At 50.4% G+C, this 24,517-nt stretch overlaps 1 protein-coding gene across 1 annotated transcript in view; it reads left to right on the top strand.

Moving 5' to 3' along the window:
- Positions 1-23,946, top strand: part of Gart (trifunctional purine biosynthetic protein adenosine-3 Gart) — a 28,939-nt gene extending 4,993 nt beyond the window's left edge. Inside the window, exons 2-19 of the mRNA XM_076190684.1 lie at positions 534-736; positions 1,132-1,239; positions 4,444-4,583; positions 5,313-5,487; positions 6,491-6,704; positions 7,409-7,539; positions 8,486-8,609; positions 9,656-9,884; positions 13,568-13,793; positions 15,337-15,535; positions 16,577-16,825; positions 17,265-17,468; positions 17,721-17,867; positions 18,224-18,360; positions 18,517-18,633; positions 19,414-19,671; positions 20,203-20,318; positions 21,052-23,946. Coding sequence (XP_076046799.1) covers positions 575-736; positions 1,132-1,239; positions 4,444-4,583; positions 5,313-5,487; positions 6,491-6,704; positions 7,409-7,539; positions 8,486-8,609; positions 9,656-9,884; positions 13,568-13,793; positions 15,337-15,535; positions 16,577-16,825; positions 17,265-17,468; positions 17,721-17,867; positions 18,224-18,360; positions 18,517-18,633; positions 19,414-19,671; positions 20,203-20,318; positions 21,052-21,136 — 3,021 coding nt within the window. The 5' untranslated portion in view covers positions 534-574 and the 3' untranslated portion in view covers positions 21,137-23,946. The remainder of the gene's footprint in view (positions 1-533; positions 737-1,131; positions 1,240-4,443; positions 4,584-5,312; positions 5,488-6,490; positions 6,705-7,408; positions 7,540-8,485; positions 8,610-9,655; positions 9,885-13,567; positions 13,794-15,336; positions 15,536-16,576; positions 16,826-17,264; positions 17,469-17,720; positions 17,868-18,223; positions 18,361-18,516; positions 18,634-19,413; positions 19,672-20,202; positions 20,319-21,051) is intronic.
- Positions 23,947-24,517: the final 571 nt, after the last annotated feature.

Here is a 24,517-nt window from a genome sequence, read left to right as displayed (position 1 = left end):
ACGTACACACACACACACACGTACACACACACACGTACACACATGCTACACATACATGCACACATACACACACACACATACACACACATACACTCGCACACACACGTACACACTCACACACACACACACACACACACATGTACACACACGTACACATACACACGTACACACACACACATGTACACACACGTACACATACGTACACACACACACGTACACTCACGTACACACACACACGTACACACACACGTACACACACTCACGTACACACACGTACACACACACGTACACACGCGCGCGCACACACGTCGCCACTCCGTCGCCCTTTCCCCGGCACCCCACAACCCCTACACCCTCTCGGCACCCTGTTCTTCCCCCCTCCGCCCTACCTGGGGGGGGGGGGCATTGTTAGGAAAGAACGCGACCCTTCCTGCAGAGGGAGCAAGAGTGACGGTTTCGTCCCTACCAAAGTTTAGCTAAGCGCCTCTGGGTGTAGACTCCCTCCTGACCTCGCCCCTTTTCGTTCTTTTCAGTTTGCACCCCCCAACGACCGGGTGTGGCGTCTTGTGACGTCATGGCACGCCACGTGCTTGTCCTGGGCGGGGGCGGGCGTGAGCACGCCCTCGCCGTGGCCCTCAAAGCCTCCCAGAACACCGGGACGATCTACGTCAGCCCCGGAAACGCCGGAACCAGCGAGATCGCCACGAACGTCGCTCTCAACGTTAAGAACCACGAGGTAAGAGACACTCGAACTCAGAACGACGTGTTGCCCACCCACGAACTTTGAATTTTTTTTTTTTTTTTTTTTTTTCTTAATGTTCCCTCCCGCTGAAAACGTTTGATTTGTTTGGCCTCAGTTATTTGTACTTTTTGTTTTCCAAGCAATCTCGACACCGTTATTTCGTCTTTTTTTTTTTTTAATTATGCAAGATTTGTACCCTTACTGTAAGACCTTTGCCTTTCTTGTGTGAGACTTGTGCCCCTTTTGTGTGAGTGACGGCGGAGCACCCCGGACCCCACTGGGAGGGTGGGAGGGGAATCTTTTGATCCAGCACCTGCAGTCGGTCGGGTCTCTGCCTCGTTGTATCCAAGAACACAGTCTTCAAGAGCATATACCCTTCCCTTCTTCAGGAAATCCTCAACTTCTGCCGGGGGAAGAAAGTTTCTATGGTGGTGGTCGGCCCTGAGGACCCACTGGACGACGGACTGACCAATTCCCTCCGCAAGGGCGGCGTCCCCGTAAGTACAACTCGAATAGTAGAGTTCGAATGCTGTAGATACACGTAATAGTCCCCGGTTTAGAATCCCGTGAGAAGAACATGAGGGTAAGAATTCCTTCCGGGATCAAGGTCTTGTGGTCATCAGGCCATTGACACACAGTTTGGCTCGTTAGTCAGGTTTAATTGTACAAGAAATTTTGGAGAAAGTCTTCGGCACGAAAGGACTTGAAATTTATAATGATTACATAGTTTGGTATATTGTTTCTATGTTTATACATTTTTTTTTCCTAAATTATGAATTCTGAAAGTTTCTCACTGCCCACTTCAAAACCCTCCACGTCCTCCATTTGTCCCTCTCCCTTCGCCCTCCATTTGTTCCTCTCCCTTCACACTCCACTTGCCCCCTCTCATCTCACCCTCCACTTGCCCCCTCTCATCTCACCCTCCACTTACCCCCTCTCATCTCACCCTCCACTTGCCCTCTCCCCTCACCCTCCACTTGCCCCCTCTCATCTCACCCTCCACTCGCCCCCTCTCCTCTCACCCTCCACTCGCCCCCTCTCCTCTCACCCTCCACTCGCCCCCTCTTATTTCACCCTCCACTTGCCCCCTCTCCCCTCACCCTCCACTTGCCCCTTCTCATCTCACACTCCACTCGCCCCCTCTCAGCTCACCCTCCACTTGCCCCTTCTCATCTCACCCTCCACTCGCCCCCTCTCAGCTCACCCTCCACTTGCCCCTTCTCATCTCACCCTCCACTCGCCTCCCTCTCATCTCGCCCTCCACTCGCCCCTTCTCATCTCACCCTCCACTCGCCCCCTCTCCTCACGCCCTCCACTCTCCCCCTCTCCTCTCACCCTCCACTCTCCCCCTCTCCTCTCACCCTCCACTCGTCCCCTCTCCTCTCGCCTCCTCTCCTCTCGCCCCCTCTCCTCTCGCCCCCTCACTCCTCCCCCTCTCCTCTCGCCCCCTCACTCCTCCCCCTCTCCTCTCGCCCCCTCTCCTCTCGCCCCCTCTCCTCTCTCGCCCCCTCTCCTCTCGCCCCCTCTCCTCTCGCCCCCTCTCCTCTCGCCCCCTCTCCTCTCGCCCCCTCTCCTCTTGCCCCCTCTCCTCTCGCCCCCTCTCCTCTCGCCTCCACACTCCCCCTCTCATCTCACCCTCCACTCTCCCCCTCTCCTCTCACCCTCCACTCGCCCCATCTCCTCTCACCCTCCACTCGTCCCCTCTCCTCTCACCCTCCACTCGCCCCATCTCCTCTCACCCTCCACTCGCCCTATCTCCACTCACCCTCCACTCGTCCCCTCTCCTCTCACCCTCCACTCGCCCCATCTCCTCTCACCCTCCACTCGCCCCATCTCCTCTCACCCTCCACTCGTCCCCTCTCCTCGTCCCCTCTCCTCGTCCCCTCTCCTCTCACCCTCCACTCGTCCCCTCTCCTCTCACCCTCCACTCGTCCCCTCTCCTCTCACCCTCCACTCGTCCCCTCTCCTCTCACCCTCCACTCGTCCCCTCTCCTCTCACCCTCCACTCGTCCCCTCTCCTCGTCCCCTCTCCTCGTCCCCTCTCCTCGTCCCCTCTCCTCGTCCCCTCTCCTCTCACCCTCCACTCGCCCCATCTCCTCTCACCCTCCACTCGCCCCCTCTCAACTCACACTCCACTTGCCCCCTCTCATCTCACACTCCACTTGCCCCCTCTCATCTCACACTCCACTTGCCCCCTCTCCCCTCACCCTCCACTTGCCCCTTCTCATCTCACACTCCACTCGCCCCTTCTCATCTCACACTCCACTCGCCCCCTCTCAGCTCACCCTCCACTTACCCCTTCTCATCTCACCCTCCACTCGCCTCCCTCTCATCTCGCCCTCCACTCGCCCCCTCTCATCTCACCCTCCATTCGCCCCCTCTCATCTCACCCTTCACTTGCCCCTTCTCATCTCACCCTCCACTCGCCCCCTCTCCTCTCGCCCTCCACTCTCCCCCTCTACTCTCCCCCTCTCCTCTCTCCCCCTCCTCTCTCCCCCTCTCCTCTCACCCTCCACTCTCCCCCTCCACTCTCCCCCTCTCCTCTCACCCTCCACTCGCCCCCTCTCCTCTCGCCCTCCACTCTCCCCCTCTACTCTCCCCCTCTCCTCTCCCCCTCTCCTCTCACCCTCTCCTCTCACCCTCCACTCTCCCCCTCTCCTCTCACCCTCCACCTCCACTCTCCCCCTCCACTCTCCCCCTCCACTCTCCCCTCCTCTCTCCCCTTCACTCTCCCCCTCCACTCTCCCCCTCTCCTCTCACCCTCCACTCTCCCCCTCTCCTCTCACCCTCCACTCGCCCCATCTCCTCTCACCCTCCACTCGCCCCATCTCCTCTCACCCTCCACTCGTCCCCTCTCCTCTCACCCTCCACTCGTCCCCTCTCCTCTCACCCTCCACTCGTCCCCTCTCCTCTCACCCTCCACTCGTCCCCTCTCCTCTCACCCTCCACTCGTCCCCTCTCCTCTCACCCTCCACTCGTCCCCTCTCCTCTCACCCTCCACTCGCCCTCCACTTGCCCCCTCTCTTCTCGCCCTCCACTTGCCCCCTCTCGTCTCACCCTCCACTCGCCCCCCTTCTCCTCCCCCCCTCCACTTGCCCCCTCTCATCTCACCCTCCACTTGCCCCCTCTCATCTCACCCTCCACTCGCCCCCTCTCCTCTCACCCTCCACTCGCCCTCCACTTGCCCCCTCTCTTCTCGCCCTCCACTTGCCCCCCCTCTTCTCGCCCTCCACTTGCCCCCTCTCCTCTCATACTCCACTCGCCCCCTCTCCTCTCACCCTCCACTCGCCCCATCTCCTCTCACCCTCCACTCTCCCCCTCTCCTCTCACCCTCCACTCGGCCCCTCTCCTCTCACCCTCCACTCGCCCCATCTCCTCTCACCCTCCACTCGTCCCCTCTCCTCTCCCCCTCCACTCTCCCCCTCCACTCTCCCCCTCCACTCTCCCCCTCCACTCTCCCCCTCCACTCTCCCCCTCCACTCTCCCCCTCCACTCTCCCCCTCCACTCTTCCCCTCCACTCTTCCCCTCTCCTCTCACTATCCACTCGCCCCATCTCATCTCACCATCCACTCGCCCCATCTCCTCCCACCCTCCACTTGCCCCCTCTCCTCTCACTCTCCACTCGCCCCCCCTCCCCCTCTCCTCCTACTCTATACTTGCTACCTCGACTTTAACCTTGAACTTCGCCGTCGTTCTGCAGACGTTCGGGCCGAGCCAGGCGGCCGCGAAGATCGAGTCGAGCAAGTCTTGGTCGAAGGACTTCATGAAGCGGCACGGGATCCCCACGGGGGACTACAGGTCCTTCCAGGGCGCCAGCGAGGCCAAGGAGTTCATCCAGAAGTGAGTGGAATCAAAGTAACGCCTTTCTCCTACACAGCCTTCCCAGATTCAAATATGTATTTTTTCTTGTTCCTCCTTTTCTTCTTCCTCCTTTTCTTCTTCCTCTTACTCTTCTTCCTTTTACTCTTCCTCCTCTTCCTCTTCTTCCTCTTCTTCCTCTTCTTCTTCCTCTTCCTCTTCCTCCTCTTCCTCCTCACCTTCCTCCTCACCTTCCTCCTCTTCTTCCTCCTCTCCTTCCTCCTTCTTCCTCCTCACCTTCCTCCTCACCTTCCTCCTCTTCTTCCTCCTCTTTTTCCTCCTCTTTTTCCTCTTCATCCTCCTCTCCCTCCTCCTCTCCCCCTCCTCCTCTCCCTCCTCCTCTCCCTCCTCCTCTCCCTCCTCCTCTCCCTCCTCCTCTCCCTCCTCCCCTCCCTCCTCCCCTCCCTCCTCTTCTTCTTTCTCCTCCTCTTCTTCCCACCCCTGGCCACGGTTTGGGTCGTCTGATTGTGCCATGGACATCCCCTGGCAGGGATCGTAATTGGCGATTCTAATGGATGGAACCCCCTCGCCACCTCTAGTCATGCTTTGCCGTATCATCACCTCTCTCCACTATTTACTACCTGTCGCCTTTTCTTAATCGCCATTACAAACTCGTTCCCATCTTACCCATTTTTTCTTCAACTAATCTATTCACAGATTATTATTATTTTTTTTTTTATCTTTCCATTTATTTGTATCTGTATTTTTCAGCTCTGAGTGGACGGGTTACGTCATCAAGGCGTCGGGATTGGCGGCGGGTAAAGGGGTCATCGTGACGGAGACGAAGGACGAGGCGCTGAAGGCCGTGGACGAGGTCGCCGCCTCCTTCGGTGCCGCCGCCGATGTCATCCTCGTCGAGGAACGCCTCCTGGGTGAAGAGGCTTCGGTAAGTGGCTGGCTGACGAGGCTTCGGTAGGTGGCTGGCTGACGAGGCTTCGGTAGGTGGCTGGCTGACGAGGCTTCGGTAGGTGGCTGGCTGACGAGGCTTCGGTAGGTGGCTGGCTGACGAGGCTTCGGTAGGTGGCTGGCTGACGAGGCTTCGGTAGGTGGCTGGCTGACGAGGCTTCGGTAGGTGGCTGGCTGACGAGGCTTCGGTAGGTGGCTGGCTGACGAGGCTTCGGTAGGTGGCTGGCTGACGAGGCTTCGGTAGGTGGCTGGCTGACGAGGCTTCGGTGGGTGGCTGGCTGACGAGGCTTCGGTAGGTGGCTGGCTGACGAGGCTTCGGTAGGTGGCTGGCTGACGAGGCTTCGGTAGGTGGCTGGCTGACGAGGCTTCGGTAGGTGGCTGGCTGACGAGGCTTCGGTAGGTGGCTGGCTGACGAGGCTTCGGTAGGTGGCTGACGCGAGCGAACGAGCGACTGTAAATGAAGGCGGTGAGGAGTATACGCCAGGAGACGCGTAGTTGCGACGGAAGTAGTCACCTTTGCCCTGTGTGTTGTAGGCACTGTTAGAGTAAGTCACAGCCACTGCTAGGAATTGCAAAGAAGTGCGGGACTCGAATCCTCGAATAGGAGGGTGAGAGACCCGTAATATAGAGTTACATAGAGTTGAATCTTCCCACTCAGCTAAATAATAGAATCTAGAATTAACCAGAATAAAATATGTAGATGACGTCACTACGGTTGATATTGAAATGTACGAATTTATATGCCATATATCCCAGATTTGGCCCTCATCTGGAGAAACTACTCTATTACCTAATATAAAATGTATCAAATATGATCCCAAATTGAAATGCATCAAGTATGATATAATCACAAATTAATTCATAGATATAACTTCGGCCCGTTCACGCCCGGGGTTCCTGGGTGAGCTGAATAAAATCCCCGTGTGTTAACAAAAAGAAATGTAAATTATAACTCTGTTTATATCGCCTTTTGACTCCTCCAGGTGCTGTGTTTTACTGACGGGATGTCCGTAGCCGTGATGCCCCCCGCTCAGGACCACAAACGCCTTCGGGACGGCGACGAGGGCCCTAACACGGGCGGCATGGGCGCCTTCGCCCCCTGCCCCCTCGTCACGCCCAAGGACCTCGTTGAGGTCAAGGAGAAGGTCCTCCAGAGGGCTGTAGATGGTCTCCGGAAGGAAGGTCACCCGTTTGTAGGCAAGTAAAAGGTCTCGTTCTGTAACTCCAGTATTCGTTGTTGTTCCCTAGATTGGCTGGCCGAGCAGACACCAGTTGAACAGTTTCCAGACTAAACCCAGCTTCTAGACCCCACAAACCCCGCCTCAGCCCCCGCTCCGCATCCCAATTTCTAGTTCGTTCAATTGCAAGTCCGCTGTATCTTAAGTCTGCCCAACCCAACCCAACCTGATACTTGATCCAAACCAGTCCAACCCAGCCCAATCCAATCCCTAATATATCCAACCAAACCCAACACAACCCAACCCTTGTCCCCAATACAACTCTAAATATCTTCAATTCAACCCTTAATGTCCCCAATCCAACCCTTAATGTCCCCAATCCAACCCTTAATGTCCCCAATCCAACCCTTAATGTCCCCAATCCAACCCTTAATGTCCCCAATCCAACCCTTAATGTCCCCAATCCAACCCTTAATGTCCCCAATCCAACCCTTAATGTCCCCAGTCCAACCCTTGTCCCCAATCCAACTCTAAATATCTTCAATTCAACCCTTAATACCCCCAATCCAACCCTTGATATCCTTAACACAAACCAATCTCTAATCTTCCCAAGCCGTAAGCTTCAGACCACGTCTCCGGTCACCCAAATCTCTGTGTTAAGCAGCACCCGTTTCAGTTCGCCACAACCCATGACATGATCACCACCTCCTCTCCCTCCGGTAGGTGTGCTCTACGCCGGAATCATCATGACGAAGAACGGATTCCGGGTCCTCGAGTTCAACTGCCGCTTCGGCGACCCGGAGACGCAAGTCATACTCCCGCTCCTCCGGACAGACTTCCTCCACGTTGTCGAGGTAAGTACGAGAAGAACCACAAAGGACAGGGGGAAGGTAGCTGTGTCAGGGGGAGGGAACCTCCATAAACAGGAATGAGGGGGACTCAATATACCGGACTGATAAAACCTCCGTATACCGTAATGGAAAGAGGGCTCGGTATACCGGACTGAGGGGGGGCTCGGTATACCGGACTCGAAGGGGGCTCAGTATACCGGACTGAGGGAACCTCTGTGTACCAGATTGAGGGATCCTCCGTGTACCGGACCGGAGAGCCGCCGTATGCCGGACCGGGGGAGCCTCCGTATATCGGACTGAGGGAGCCTCCGTATATCGGACTGGGGGAGCCTCGTATGCCGGACCGGAGAGCCGCCGTATGCCGGACCGGGGGAGCATACGTGTGCCGGACTGAGGGAACCTCCGTATGCCAGACTGAATGAGGGAGCTCTGAACAGTCGAGGTAAGAATTACTTTTGCTCCTGGAAGTGAACGCTGTTCTCAGGATGTGATCACTACCAGGTCAAACTTGTTCAGGATTTTCTTTTCTTTTTCCATCGCTTAAGGTGTCCTTGTTTTGTCATCCCATAACTTCTTGACTGGGCAATAAATTCTAAGGGATTTCTATCCGTCTTCTCTTTTTCTACCTAAGGGGACGGAGATGGAGAGTCGCTGATTAAATGAAGCGCCCTGGCTATGGATATACTGTGTCTTGTTGCAGTGCTTCTGACCCAGGGCGGTGGGCGGGATGCAGGGATGACCCGTCATCCATGAGTAGCCAAGATGAGAGGAAGGAAAGGGTAGTGGAAGGGAAGGGAATGGGTGGGAGTAGGTACGTGCCTTTGACTTGGCTACCTTCCTTGTTAGGGGGAAGAACTTCTCAGTATGTAGATAATATTGCCTGTTTTTATTTATATTATTGTTTGCTTATTTGTATAGGAGGTGTGTAAAGATACTGTATTTTTCTCAGGCTTGTGTAGAGGGTCGCTTGGCGGAGACTGACGTGGTCTTCGACAGCGACAAGACGTGCGTCGCTGTCTGCGTGGTCAGCGGGGGCTACCCGGGATCCTACCCCAAGGGCAAGGCCATCTCAGGTGAGTGGGTGGGAGAGGTGGTGGTGGTTGCTGGCATTTGTGGTAGTGTCCGTTTGTGGTTGCCGTGAGAGTGATTAGGGTTGTTGTGGTTGTAGATGTGGAGTGATTAGGAATGCTGTGGTTGTGGTGGCTGCTGTGGTTGTAGTGACTGTTGTGGTTGAGGTGGCTGTTATGTTTGTGGCGGCTGCTGTGGTTGTGGCGGCTGCTGTAGTCGTGGCGGGTGCTGTGATTGTGGTGGTTGCTGTGGTTGTGGCGGCTGCTGTGGTTGTGGCGGCTGCTGTGGCTGTGGTGGCTGTGGCTGTGGTGGCTGTGGCTGTGGCGGCTGTGGTTGTGGCGGCTGTGGTTGTGGCGGCTGCTGTGGTTGTGGCGGCTGCTGTGGTTGTGGCGGCTGCTGTGGTTGTGGCGGCTGCTGTGGTTGTGGCGGCTGCTGTGGTTGTGGCGGCTCCTGTAGTCGTGGTGGTTGCTGTGGTTGGGGTGACTGTTGTAGTTGTGGCGGCTACTGTAATTGCGGTGGTTGTGATTATGATGGTTGTAGTTGCGGTTGTGGCTAATGTGGTTGTGATTATGGTTGTGGTGGAATTTGTGGTTCTGAGGATTGTTGTGATTGTGGTGGCTGGTGAGGCTCTTGTGGTTGTGATTATGATGGTTGTGGTGGTTGTGGTAGTTGTTGTGGTTGGTGTGGTTGTGAAGATTGTTGTAGGTGAGATGGTTGTAGTGATGATTGTGACTGGCTGTGGTGATTGTGACTGGCTGTGGTGATTGTGACTGGCTGTGGTGATTGTGACTGGCTGTGGTGATTGTGACTGGCTGTGGTGATTGTGACTGGCTGTGGTGATTGTGACTGGCTGTAATGATTGTGACTGGCTGTAATGATTGTGACTGGCTCTGATGACTGTGAACTAACTGTGATGATTGTGAACTATGATGATTGTGACTGACGGTGACGATTGTGAAGGTGAAGGTATTTCCAAGATGATTGTTATGATTGTGTTCTACCTACAATCGGCCCATAGACATGAATAACCTCCCTTTTCTTCCTGCTGCAGGTCTGAGCGAAGTGACGTCCCTCCCCAACCACCGGATATACCACGCAGGTACCCGACGCCAGGACCCTAACGATAGCGTCGTCGTGACCTCCGGCGGGCGGGTCCTCGCCGTCAGCGTCCTGGAACCGTCCCTGGAGGAGGCAGCGCGTCTGGCCACCGCTGCAGCAGACAAGATCAAGTTCGATGGCGCCTTCTTCAGGAGGGACATTGCGAGGAAAGGAATCATTAGGTGCGTGCGGGGGTATAATTAGGGGCGTTAAAGGCGTCGGTTGGGGGAGGAAAGCGAGGCCTAAATGGGAAAGGAAAGGAAAGGGAGTGGAGGGGAAAGAAGGGGAAGGGGAGATGAGGTAAGGGAAGGATTGTAGTAAAAGACTAGCTCTCTTCAGACGAACTATTTTTTTGTGTAAATGTGTGTTTGTTGTTCTGAATATAGTTTTATATTTCTGAAGTTTTTTACATTTACAAATTAGTTATTTTTCCTAATCTGTATTTCTATAGTGATATGCTAATATATATATATATATATATATATATATATATATATATATATATATATATATATAATATATATATATATTACGTTTTTCTTTGTCTTGTGTGAATTAAGCTGTGTAGGTCACTGCTTCCATTAGATAGGCATAGCACTTTGAGAGTACAAATATTCATCTTGATTGAATAAAATCACTCGGTGACTGGTGGAAGTAAACGCGGACTCCAGTAAACACTTCTTTCGACACCGAACTACTGTAGTATATGGATAACCTGAGAAGTTGTTTCACCGTTTCATTAGTGACGCACTTTACTCGTTTTCTTCTGGTTAAACCCGGGAGATTTTATGTAGGTGAGGGAAGTGGCCTCTTTCCTTAAGTTCCTCTCGTCCGGACGAAACCCCGTTTAGAATTGAAACCCGCAGCCCCACAACAGCTGGCAATGGTCCTTGGATCTTCCTGCTGCGAGGCTGGGGGCCTACGGGGAGGGGGGGCAATTGCCAGTTCTCAGGTCCCCTTATGTGAAAAAGGAGAAAGAAATAGAAAAATTGAGATCATGGATCGAGTGTCAGGCCCTCAGGGTTGCATCTCCTGATAGTGAGGGTACTGACAGGGTTTGATAAATGAACACCGGGGGGAGATGGTTCTATCTGACGTCCTCCTCGTAGAACTGCAACCCGAACCACGTCTATCGCTGGTCTTGCTACCAGAAGAAAACTCGTAAATTGCGTCACTGAAAGATTAATATTTTTTTTTAACTTTGACGTCCGTATTGGTTCCTCTCGTCTTTTTTTTTTTTTTTCTTTTAACGTTTTCGCGTTATGATTCTGCAATTAATTATATCACATTATAATGTAAAAACAAAAGCTCCAAGGACCTACATTTATCAAGTCAAACCTCTGCTTGCCCCGCCTTGGGTCAACCTCTCTGTAGGGTTAGTGGGAGGGATTTTGATTGTGACACTAAGAAATTTTTGACAAAATCGGTATTGTGGAAGACACACAATAGACAATTTTCATCAATAAAAACAAGACGAAATAATCGTTTTTCATTGCCCCTTCAAACTCCGAGCTAAATAGGATCCCCGGTGTCTGCCAGAATAATTTTCTTAAAGAACCCCATTAATACAAGAAAGCCTGCTTTGGTCAGCTCAGAGTGCTGTCTTTGTTTGAATAAAGTGGTCCATTTTAAGCCAAAAATAAAACGTGTAGAGGGTCCATCAGGTCATAGGTGTTGACCTTGGGGTTATGTGTGTTGACCTTGGCGCTGTAAGTGTTGAACTTTGGGCTGTAATTACCTTGGGGTGTAGGTGTTGACAGGGTGTGGGTGTTGACCCTGGGGTGTAGGTGTTGACCCTGGGGCTGTAGGTGTTGACATTGCAGCTATAGATGTTGACCATGGAGCTATAGGTGTTGACACTAGGGCTGGTGTTGACCTTGGGGCTATAGGTGTTGACCTTGTGGCTGTAGTTGTCCTTGTGGCTGTAGTTGACCTTGGGGCTTTAGGTGTTGACCTTGGGGCTTTAGGTGTTGACCTTGGAGCTATAGGTGTTGACCTTGGGGCTATAGGTGTTGACCTTTCTGCTATACAGTAGGCCTTGGGGCTGTAGACGTTGACCTTGGGGCTTTAGGCGCTGACCTTGGGGATATAGACGCTGGCCTTGGGGCTATAGGCGCTGACCTTGGGGCTATAGGCGCAGACTTTGGGGCTATAGGCGCTGACTTTGGGGCTATAGGCGCTGGCCTTGGAGCTATAGGTACTGACCTTGGAGCTATAGGCGCTGACCTTGGAGCTATAGGCGCTGACCTTGAAGTTATAGGCGCTGACCTTGAAGTTATAGGCGCTGACCTTGGAGCTATAGGCGATGACCTTGCAGCTATAGGCGCTGACCTTGACGATATAGGCGCTGACCTTGGGGCTATAGGCGCTGGCCTTGGGGCTACAGACGCTGGCCTTGGGGCTATAGACGCTGGCCTTGGAGCTATAGACGCTGGCCTTGGAGCTATAGGTACTGACCTTGGAACTATAGGTACTGACCTTGGGGGCTATAGGCGCTGACCTTGGGGCTATAGGCGCTGACCTTGGTGCTGTAGGCGCTGACCTTGGAGATATAGGCGCTGACCTTGGGGCTTTAGGTACTGACCTTGGGACTATAGGCGCTGGCCTTGGGGCTATAGGCGCTGGCCTTGGGGCTGTAGACGTTGACCTTGGGGCTTTAGGCGCTGACCTTGGGGATATAGACGCTGGCCTTGGGGCTATAGGCGCTGGCCTTGGGGCTACAGACGCTGGCCTTGGGGCTATAGACGCTGGCCTTGGAGCTATAGACGCTGGCCTTGGAGCTATAGGTACTGACCTTGGAACTATAGGTACTGACCTTGGGGGCTATAGGCGCTGACCTTGGGGCTATAGGCGCTGACCTTGGTGCTGTAGGCGTTAACCTTGGGGCTGTAGGCGTTAACCTTGGGACTGTAGGCGTTGACCTTGAAGCTGTAGGCGCTGACCTTGGTGCTGTAGGCGTTAACCTTGGGGCTGTAGGTGTTGACCTTGGGGCTGTAGGTGTTGACCTTGGGGCTGTAGGTGTTGACCTTGGTGCTGTAGGCGTTGACCTTGGGGCTGTAGGTGTTGACCTTGGGGCTGTAGGTGTTGACCTTGGGGCTGTAGGTGTTGACCTTGGGGCTGTAGGTGTTGACCTTGGGGCTGTAGGTGTTGACCTTGGGGCTGTAGGTGTTGACCTTGGGGCTGTAGGTGTTGACCTTGGGGCTGTAGGTGTTGACCTTGGGGCTGTAGGTGTTGACCTTGGGGCTGTAGGTGTTGACCTTGGGGCTGTAGGTGTTGACCTTGGGGCTGTAGGTGTTGACCTTGGGGCTGTAGGTGTTGACCTTGGGGCTGTAGGTGTTGATCCTGGGCCCTATAGGTGTTGACCCTGAGGCTTTAGATGTTGACCCTGGGACTGTAGGTGTTAACCCTGGGGCTGTAGGTGTTAACCCTGGGGCTGTAGGTGTTGACCCCGGTGCTGTAGGTGTTGACTCTGAGGCTTTAAGTGTTGACCTTGGGGCTGTAGGTGTTGACCTTGGGGCTGTAGGTGTTGACCTTGGGGCTGTAGGTGTTGACCTTGGGGCTGTAGGTGTTCACCCTGGGGTTGTAGGTGCTTATCCATTAATGTATTCATTTTGTCACAATACTTTTTCTTTTACTATTGCATTTAATATTCTATTTCATTTTATTTTTTCATTCCATTCGTATTTAATTTTATCGATATTTGATAATGCATAATTTTTTAACCAATTTTTCGTATGTTTATAATCATACTGTGGCGGACCGCGTTGGGCTTCAATCTCGCCTCGTATTACGATAACCCTAAGAGCCTCCTGGCGTGAGCTCCTCACTATCGTACACGTCTTGACCTCGGGACTCCCTCCTACAGGAAGACAACGTCCTCCGGGAAGCTGACCTACCGGTCGAGCGGCGTGTCGATCGACGCTGGCGACGCTCTGGTCAGAGCCATCAAGGGCGTCACAGCCGCCACCCACCGTCCTGGAGTCCTCGGGTCCATCGGCTCCTTCGGAGGACTCTTCGACCTGAAGGAGACGCCCTTCGCCAAGGACGCCATCCTCGTGGCTGGCGCCGATGGCGTCGGCACCAAGCTCAAGGTAAGGAGGAACGTGAACGTGAAAATGAACGTGGTGAACGTGAACATGAACGTGGACGTGAATGTGGTGAACGTGAACGTGGTGAACGTAAACATGAACGTGGACGTGAACATGAACGTGGACGTGAACATGAACGTGGACATGAACGTGAACATGAACGTGGACGTGAACGTGGACGTGAACATGAACGTGAACATGAACGTGGACGTGAACATGAACATGAACATGAACATGAACGTGAACATGAACGTGAACATGAACGTGGACGTGAATGTGGACGCGAATATGAACGTGAACAGAAAGTTGGAAGAGGGATGTTGGGGAGGAAATGCGGAAGGGAGGAAGAAGAAAAGGAGGAGAACGATGACGATAGAAGAGAACGATGACGACAGAGGAGAACGGTGACGACAGAGGAGAACGGTGACGACAGAGGAGAACGGTGACGACAGAGGAGAACGGTGACGACAGAGGAGAACGGTGACGACAGAGGAGAACGGTGACGACAGAGGAGAACGGTGACGACAGAGGAGAACGGTGACGACAGAGGAGAACGGTGACGACAGAGGAGAACGGTGACGACAGAGGAGAACGGTGACGACAGAGGAGAACGGTGACGACAGAGGAGAACGGTGACGACAGAGGAGAACGGTGACGACAGAGGAGAACGGTGACGACAGAGGAGAACGGTGACGACAGAGGAGAACGGTGACGACAGAGGAGAACGATAACAACAGAGGAGAACGAGAGGAGAACGGTGACGACAGAGGAGAACGAGAGGAGAACGGCGACGACACAGGAGAACGGTGACGACAGAGGAGAACGGTGACGACAGAGGAGAACGGTGACGACAGAGGAGAACGGTGACGACAGAGGAGAACGGTGACGACAGAGGAGAACGAGAGGAGAACGATGACGACAGAGGAGAACGATGACGACAGAGGAGAACGAGAGGAGAACGATGACGACAGAGGAGAACGAGAGGAGAACGATGACGACAGAGGAGAACGATGACGACAGAGGAGAACGAGAGGAGAACAATGACGACAGAGGAGAACGAGAGGAGAATGATGACGACAGAGGAGAACGATGACGACAGAGGAGAACGAGAGGAGAACGATGACGACAGAGGAGAACGATGACGACAGAGGAGAACGAGAGGAGAACGATGACGACAGAGGAGAACGAGAGGAGAACGATGACGACAGAGGAGAACGAGAGGAGAACGATGACGACAGAGGAGAACGAGAGGAGAACGATGACGACAGAGGAGAACGATGACGACAGAGGAGAACGATGACGACAGAGGAGAACGAGAGGAGAACAATGACGACAGAGAACGATGACGACATAGGAGAACGATGACTGCAGAGGGGAGAAGAAAGTGTTGGGGAACGAGTAAGGGGATATCCAGGACGAAGAACTTGGTAAGAAGTAAACATACGAGAGAGGGACGATGATGATGATGATGTTCCGCCAGGGTAGGCTACCCGATCTTTCTAGACTACGAGTAGGTCTTCTGACTGACACCTCGCCCTCTACGCAGATCGCACAGTGCTTCGGCGTGTCCTCGACGGTGGGCGAGGACCTGGTGGCCATGTGTGTCAACGACGTCCTCACGCACGGCGCCGAGCCCCTCTTCTTCCTCGACTACTTCGCCACGGGACGCCTCCAGGTGGGCGTGGCCGCTAGCGTGGTCGAGGGCGTGGCCCGCGGCTGTCAGAAGGCTGGTTGTGCACTCTTAGGTAAGTACAGATTCGTTGATTTATGTATTTACATTTTTCTTTGTTTTATTTCATTTGTTAACGTGTCTACTTGTTAGTTATTTTTTCTATCCATTTTCCTTTTTAAAATTGTTTACGTGTTGAATACTAACACCGTTTTCTAGTAGTTTTTAATGATAATAAATTTTGTCCCGATCTTCATCAACTGGAAACCAAGGGCAGTGGGCAAGATGCAGGGATGACCCGTCATCCAGGAGGAGCCAGGAGGAAGGGGTGGTGGATGGGAGTGGAGTATGTGGAGATGAAATAGGTGGGAGTGGAATTATGCCTTTTGACTTTGGTTATCTCCCTTGTAAGGGGGGAAAAAAGCCCTTGGTATATGTATGTATGGAAACTAACCTAATAGTGACTGACAAGCCCTAAAGCTCTTCCATAAATCTCTCTGGAAAGAAAATCTGGACTCGTGTTTGTATTGTATTTGTGTGGGACTCTGTCACCAACTGAAAACAGGAAGAAGAGATTGAGCTAACTGTCAGTCGTCATCTTATCATACAAAGGCGTCCAGAATAGATAGGGGGAAATGCTTGCGTCATGCGTAAGCTATTTTGCCCCTTAACATTTAACGCTATAAGAACCATATTTCCGTACCAAGCAAACGTGGCATTTGCCCCCTTTCTATTCTAGACTCCTCATATGTGAAAGGGTGGAAGAAATGCAGTTGATGTTGATAGAGATCGATCTTGGGTTAGTCCGGAGAGTGTGTCAGCCGCTGGGGGTTGCACCTCCAGATGGAGGTGAGGTGTTGATGGGGTTTGAAAATGGGTTGCAGGAAGACGATTCCCTATGCTGTCTACATTACAGGACCACTACAAGTGTGTAACAGTCAATGGTCCCAGTTTATTTTAATTAGATTAAATTTATCTTTTTATACCTGGGTCAATTCCACACCTGTTGTAAGTTCTCGGCCTCCTTGTTTATTTTTTTTTTATTCCTATTTATTTTTTGTTTATTTATTTATTTTTATTTTTATTTTTTTATTTTTTTATTTTTTTCCTCCACCAGGAGGCGAAACGGCCGAGATGCCGGGCATGTACGGCACCGACGAGTACGACCTTGCCGGCTTCGCAGTGGGCGCCGTCGACCGGGCTCACCTGTTGCCCCGCTCTCAGGAGATGGTCGAGGGGGACATCCTCCTCGGTCTCGAGTCTTCGGGGCTCCACAGCAACGGCTTCAGCCTCGTCAGGAAGATCGTCGACACTTGTCGGCTTGATCTGACTCGACCTGCTCCCTTCAACACAAAAACTCCACTCGGTAAGACGGAGTTCTTTGTGCAAACTCGATTTCAAAGTACGTATGCGGCTTTGTGTCGTATATACCTACTTCCTGTGAATACGAGTTTCTTTTCTTATGTTGTACTGTTAATCGGGCATATTTTCAACATTAGGCTGGTAGAAAGCACGGCACCATCTTTTGAATTGCCCTTGTACGATTTGTGTTCATATCATTGACGCAGTATTTTGAATCGGTACCGTTGATTCCCCCACCCCCAACCTATCTATCAGTAATACTGTGTGATAAGGATTATTCCCCATTTTTGTTTATTAATTATGATCACGGGCCACTTTAACATAGAAACATACCAGAAGTTCGCCCTTAAACCTTGGAATGTAGTTGTATTCACCCCAGAAAGTTTTGCCGTTCTTCCAGACCTGAACTACATTATCTAAAACCGTTCGACTCTTCTGCACAGGCGAAGAGCTGCTGACACCGACCAGGATCTACGTCCAGAGCACCCTGAAGGCCCTGACGAGCGGACTGGTCAAGGGCGCCGTTCACGTCACCGGAGGCGGCCTGACCGAGAACCTGCCGCGGGTACTGCCGGAGGGTCTCGGGGTCGTCCTCGACGCTCGGTCCTGGGAACTCCACCCCGTCTTCGCCTGGATCTCCTGTTATGGTAACTCGCGATGTTTAGACACTTCGAGCCTTTCCTTTCGGACTACAGATTGACCTCTCATTAACGGACTAAAAGAGGGGTAACGGTGTCCGTTGATGTAAATAATCCGTTGATTTGGAGTGGTTTTTGGGTGGCATAGTGATTGCACAGCACCAAAAACACAGCTAATTAACGTCCGTTAATGAGGTCAATCTGTATATACTTTTATCTAAGACTATAGTTGTCAACCAGCCCCCTCTCCTCCTTCTGCAGGAGTGACAACGGCAGAGATGTCGAGGACCTTCAACTGCGGCCTGGGGCTGGTCCTCGTCGTGGCCAAGGACAAGGTCGAGGACGTGAAGAAGCTCATCCTCGAGTACGAGCCCAAGGTCGTCGGGAGACTCGTCCAATGGACGGAAGGTAATTTATAGACCAAATGGTCGCCCAAAAGTGTTCTTATGTTGTTACGGGAGGTAGCGAATCGTTCTTTAAGACTGGGACGTTTTGTATACAGTTGTAGCAAACACGAGACAATTTTATTCAGCTGATGGGAACACACACACGTCTCGTATTGTTGCAATTGAACCTACATTGCACGTCACCGTTGAAGCAAAGAAATGTACTGGCAATAGGAAGGGATCATATTCAAAAAAGTAACATTTAATTTATTTATTACTTTATTTTTCATATAATTGCCACTAACCGTGGAGCCGAATGTGTGTGCTCTACAAGGGACGTGTATACGCACTGGAATTCCAGATCTGTCTTGTTTCCAGGGAAGACAAGAGTGCAGATCGACGGTCTGGACGAAGTTCTGGAGACTGGGAGGAAGCCTCTCCTCGTCAGAGGTCCAGTCCTCCCGCAGAAGAGGAGAGTCGGGGTCCTTATCTCAGGGTCCGGCACCAACCTTCAGGTAATTTCCACGAGATCCCAAAAGAAGTACAAAACCTTAGTTGTTTGGTGCATTTCGAAAGGTTTAGGCATTACCAAATATTGTTCTGGGAGATAGAGAACTTAGTTGTAATGACAGTTATAGTCTTGTTCCAACACGTTTGCACCCTTTCTTCAGGCTCTGATTGACCACGCGAGCAGCAGCCTCAGCGCTGCGCAGATCGCCGTGGTGATCAGCAACGTGGCCGGAGTTCGAGGACTTCAGCGGGCGCAGGATGCGGCGATTCAGACCAGGGTAAACAGTCCCTGAGCCTACAACCCCCACGCCTCCTGTTTGCACTAAACACCAACCCTTGGGGTTGTTGATGGTTGGGGGGAGGGGAGAGGGATGGGTGTTGGTTAACATTAACCCTCAAACACCACCACCCCAACCACCAACTCCATGGTAAGGGGAGAGATGGGTGTTGATTAACTCCCAAACACCCTCTACCACCAACCCCTGGTGATGTTGGGGGGGTGAGAGGTGGGTGTTGGTTAACACTAACCTCACAACCACCCGTCTCTCTCCCCTCCCCTAACCACCCACGCCCGTCTCTCTCTCTCTCCCCTCCCCCTAACCACCCACACCCGTCTCTCTCTCTCTCCCCTCCCCCTAACCACCCACACCCGTCTCTCTCCCCTCCCCCTCCCCTAACCACCCACACCCGTCTCTCTCTCTCCTAACCACCAACCCCTGGCGTGGTTAGTGGGGTGAGAGAGATGGGTGTTGGTGGTTAGGGGGGGAGAGAGAAAGAGTGGGGGGTTAACACAAACCACCAAACCTACCTCCTAAGCCTAAGCGCAAACTGGGATACAGGCGACACAGCACAAAGCAAAGGCAGACTACCTGTTGCTGCATTGAAGTCCAGTTTGAACTTCTAGATGTACTGCCTCAGCATTTCAAACGAGATCATTTCAAACTGTGTTTCAATTCGACTGCATCACCTGTCTCTGTTTGCACTCAGGTTATTTCTCTTATTGTAATCATCCTCCAAGGCTACAACAACACAAATTACCTTTTCTATGTATTTTGCAGGTCGTTCCTCACAAAAACTACAAGACGCGTAGCGACTTCGAGGCCGCATTGCAAGCCATCTTGAAGGAGTTCGAGGTGGAGATCGTGTGTTTGGCAGGCTTCATGCGAGTGCTCACGGGACCTTTCGTCAACTCTTGGCGTGGCCGTCTTCTAAACGTGCACCCGTCCCTGCTGCCCTCCTTCAAGGGGATGCATGCACAGAGACAAGCACTACAGGCAAAAGTCAAGATATCTGGATGCTCTGTTCACTTTGTTGCTGTAAGTTTTCTGCTGATTTTAAATTGGTCTGTTCACAAACTAGAGCAGGAGTTTTCAACCTAGAGTTTGTGGGACTGTTTCCTGAGGTACTTAGATGACTAGCAAAAGATTACTTAAACATTTAAATTTACAAAAAGAGAACATTGTACATTTTTTTATTGTTAAGTATTAACTGATGAATAAAGTCATCACAATTTGAACCATTTGATATCCATTGTATATCTAACAAGTTAATATATTACCTTTCTACATTATGTCCGGTTGATGGTCTGTGACTATCAGGGTTTGTAACAGGAAAAAGGTTGAGATCCCCTAAACTAAGAATAGATAAACTAAATTGGTGGATGGCTGTGCAAGAGGGCCTTCTCATTAAACCCCCATCATACTAGATTTGTACATCAAAACTTGAGCTACTTTTTCACACAAGAACACCTGAGAATGTAACCATTCCTTTTTCCTAAATTAGCCAGTTAGAGAGATCTACTGTAAAGAAATTTGAGGCAACAAATGATTGAAATTTGTCACCTGCAGGAAGAGGTAGATGGTGGTGCCATCATCGTGCAGGAAGCGGTGCCAGTGCTCCCCGGAGACACCGAGGACCTGTTGACAGAGAGGATCAAGCAAGCTGAACACAAGGCTTTCCCAAGGTAGGAACGACTGGAAACCCACACAGCACAACTGGCAACAATCCTCAAGACTCTCCACAGATCTCTCTGGGAACAGTTGTCAGTTTTCCTTATGTAAAAATTTAAGAAATAAATACAATTGAAGTTGAAGCGGGCTGAGCGGGTAAAGGATTCATTACTTGGAGCAAAGGTCGAGGGATGGCGGTTGGAATCCTGTCACCGGCGAAGTTGAACCAAGTGCATGGTTCATTAAATTCCACTCTACAAAGCCCTCTGTGAGGGGCATCGTCCTAGCCTTCTGATAGGGGGGAGTTTGTAACGTTAAACCATATCATATATACATATATATCACGATTGAAGTTAGATCTTGGGCCTAGTCCAGAGATGGTGTCAGACCCCTCAGGGCTGCACTTCCTGATGGAGGCAAGGAGGTTCACAGGTTTTATAAAATGGCTTCTCTGCTTTCCATCTTGCAGGACCATCATAATCAGATAACTGTCATTGGTCCCTCCAAAGGTAGGGGGAGGGATCGTGATGGACACAGTCATACTGTCCAAATTCTAAAGTTAAGAAAAAAAAAAAAAATGAAAAAACGAAATTGAAGTCTCATGTCAATTCAAGTTATAAGAGTAGCTGACATCTGCAACTTTACCTTTACTCTTCAGCAGTAGGAGGTTACCCCTACAGGTGAATAAATTAATGTGCACAGTATCTGTATAAAAGAATTTGATCAAATAAAATTTTACTTTTGCAGAGCATTAGAAATGCTGGCACTCGGGCAGGTCTCGCTGGCAGATGACGGAATGTGTGTGTGGCATGACCCAGTTTCCCAAGATTGATGACATGATACAAGAGTTTGGTTATCACACTGACAAGATTTTCAGGAGGCAGAGAAGACTAAAGCCAACTCATGAAATGAATGATATTGTCTGCCTCTAACCAGAAACCTATCATCCAGAGAACTGTTCTTTGTAATGAGCACAAATGTGTGGAAAATAATCCTGTATATTCATTTCTATAATAAAAAAAAAATCCATCTCCTATGTGAATTTCAAGTTTAAACCAATTAGATGAATGCAGTCTGTCAAAATTGCAATTAATCAAGAAAATAATCTTTCACACACACAACACTAAATTAAGTAAAAATCAAACTGATTGCGAATCACTACAGGGCGACCTGAACAAGGTTTAGAAATGGAGTCAGAAATGGGAAGTGGACTTCAACATTAAGAAGTGTAGCATAATGGAGTTCGGAAAAAGTAAAAATAGAATATCAGGACAATATAAAATTGGAATTAAGGAGGTAAAGAAAATGGGATCTGAAAAAGATCTGGGAGTAATTATCTCAAACTGAAACAAAAACAAAATTGTTGGAGAATCCTATAACTTACTAAGATCAGTAAGTGGCATTTACCTATTTGGATGAAGAAATTAAAAAAAAGTCACACTAATAAGGCCTAGACTGGTGAGGAACACTGGGTTTAGGATAGGCAGGGGTTCCGTAGATCAAATTTTTTACGTAAGACATATGCGAGAAAGATTTAGGAAGGATTTTTTTTTTTTGGGGGGGGGGCTTTTATGGATTTGGAAAAGGCTTATGACAGGGTAGACAGGAAGGCACTGTGGGAGGTATTGCAGATATATGGTATACGAGGAAAGCCGAGTAGTAGAGCTTGTATTAGGATTAGAAATGGAGATTGAGTGGTTTGAGGTAAAGGTGGGACTTTGTAAGGGATGTGTTATGTCACCTTGGCTGTTCAATTTATACATGGATGGGGTGGTGCGAGAGATAAATGCAAGGGTAGTGGGTAGGGGATTGGAGATAGTTAAAGAAAATGGAGAAAAGTGGGAGATAAGCCAGTTGTTATTTGCTGACTACACTGCACTAGCAGGATCAGAGAAGCAGGAGGAGGGATGGAGGAAGTTAGTGAGAGTTTGGGAAGGAGTGCAAAAGAAAGAAGTTGAAGATAAATGTGGGTAAAAGTAAGGTGACAAGATGTACAAGGGGAGAAAGTGGCAGCAGACTGGAAGAGAGTGATAAGGGAGACTGGAGAAAGTAGATAGTTTTAGATACTTTGGTGTAAATGTGGTGGGAAAGGGAGGAGTGGAAGTGGAGGTAGAATGTAGATTAAGAGAAGTAAATGCCTTGGGGGATAAAAAAGTGTAATGAGAAATAGACATTTAGGAATGGATGCTAAGAGGAAATTATACAGAGTGATTGTGCAGACAGCACTATATGGGGCAGAAACATGGAATATAAGAGAGGGAGAGAGGAGTTTGAATGCAAGATGAGGTGCCTGAGAAGTATGATAGGGGTTACTAGGCTGGATAGAGTGAGAAATGAGGTGAGGAGGAGAACTGTAGTGAAAGGGAGTTGGGAGATAGGGTTGATGAAAGAGTATTGGGATGGTTTGGAAACATGGAAAGAATGAGTGAAGAAAGATTAGTAAAAGAGGTGTGGAAGACAGTGGTGGACGGAGTGAACATGAGGGGGCAACCTAGGATGAAATGGATGGAGTACAAGGAGCACTGGGAAAGGGGAATGTCCGTTGAGGAAGGACAGAAGAGGACAGAAGTGAATGGAGAATGGTTGTGTATGGATGATGCTGTGATGCGAGGGGTAGTGAGTGGGGAATAGGGGATGAGGGAGTATGTGTGAAAAATAAATTGACACAGCCCAAAGGGATTTCTCCCCATCTTCTTTTAAGCACGAGGGGACGAAGAGGGTGGGTTGCTGATTTAATGAAGTAGCCTTGCTGTGGATGTGCTGCGTCTTGCGACACTGCTTCTGACCCAGGGCAGTGGGTGAGATGCAGGGATGACCTGTCATCCAGGAGGTGCCAAGATAAGTGGGAGGGAAGGGGGTGGATGGGAGTGGAGTATGTTGGGAATGGAATGGGTGGGAGTGGTTTTTATTCCTGCATTTTAGCTACCTCCCTTGTAAAGGGGAAAAAGCCTTTGGTATATGTACATGTAAATAAAAATTTGTCCAATTCAAATCCAATACTGCAAGTCCTCTTCAATCATATTTCTAACATTGCCCATCCCTGCTGTGAAGAGACACACTCAATTCCTATGCTTCCTATCTTTGTCACAAAAGGTCATATCTAAATACCTCGCATGGATATCCCTTATCCCGTCATCCAGTAGGTGCCAAGATAAGAGGGAGGGAGGAGGGTGGAATATATAGGAAATGGAATGGGTGGGAGTGGTTTCTAGGCCTTTTTCTTTTTGGCTACCCCCCATGTAAGGGGGAAAAAGCCTTTAGTGTATGCATGTATGTATGTATGGATATCCCTTACCTGCGGGAAGGGATCTAACAACTGCTTTACTCTTGTTCTTTTACTCCTTCACTTCTTGTGGTGTACGTGTGTGCATTAGGGGCATTGTACGATTGTTATGCATTGTACTTGCGAGTAGATTGGGAAATACATACTTTCCCCTTTGTATATAAATACCATGAAATTGATTTGTACTAATTTATCAAAATTATTGTATTGATTGCATTTCCATGTGCCCATTTTGTGAAGGAACCATGTGGTCGTGTATGCTTCCTGCCAACTCATCCTGCATACAATGCAGTTTCTAGTTCACTTAAATATATGTGCATTTTGTAGTGCTTTATCGAATACACTACTTTCCCTTGTAATATACTTTTATTAGCCACCCACATACATTCTTTTTGTAATTGCATGAGATCTTGGAAAGTTCCTACATTTAAGTGGGCCTGTTGTTGTTGTTGTTCCCTAGACTGTCTGTCCGAGCAGTCCAGTCTCCCCAAGGAATGCCACAGCCGAATCTGGGTTTTCCCACAAATCCTTTATAGTGTATGTTGTGTTGTTTGCGTGCATGATTGTGTATAATGCAGTCTTCCATTATGTGTTGTATGGTATGGGGTGAAGTGTTACATCCTGGCAGCTGTTCACAATGCGGTCATCCAGCCTCTTCTGATAGCTTAGAAGAGCTGGGTGGTGGCCGCACCGCAGTCTGGCCAGGTGGACTCTGTCCTTTCGTGGGAGAGAGGATTCAGAAGGGTGGATATCAGGGGGTCTGGCATGCAGCAGTGTGTTGTCTTTCAGTGTGTTAATGGAGCAGTGAGTGATATGATTATGAATATGTTTCCAGAGGCTGGTATTTGGTGGTTGTGGAGGAAGAGAAGAGAGTATCTGTGAGTGATACAGGTCTTTGGGTGTTGTTTTAATGTTTCTTGGTGTGTGTGG

The sequence above is a fragment of the Oratosquilla oratoria genome, chromosome 9, assembly GCF_046742065.1.
Source record: "Oratosquilla oratoria isolate Oo_2021 chromosome 9, ASM4674206v1, whole genome shotgun sequence".
NCBI lineage: Eukaryota > Metazoa > Arthropoda > Malacostraca > Stomatopoda > Squillidae > Oratosquilla > Oratosquilla oratoria.
The sequence above is the reverse complement of the archived record's forward strand: the minus strand, read 5'-3'. Positions and strand labels throughout refer to the sequence as shown.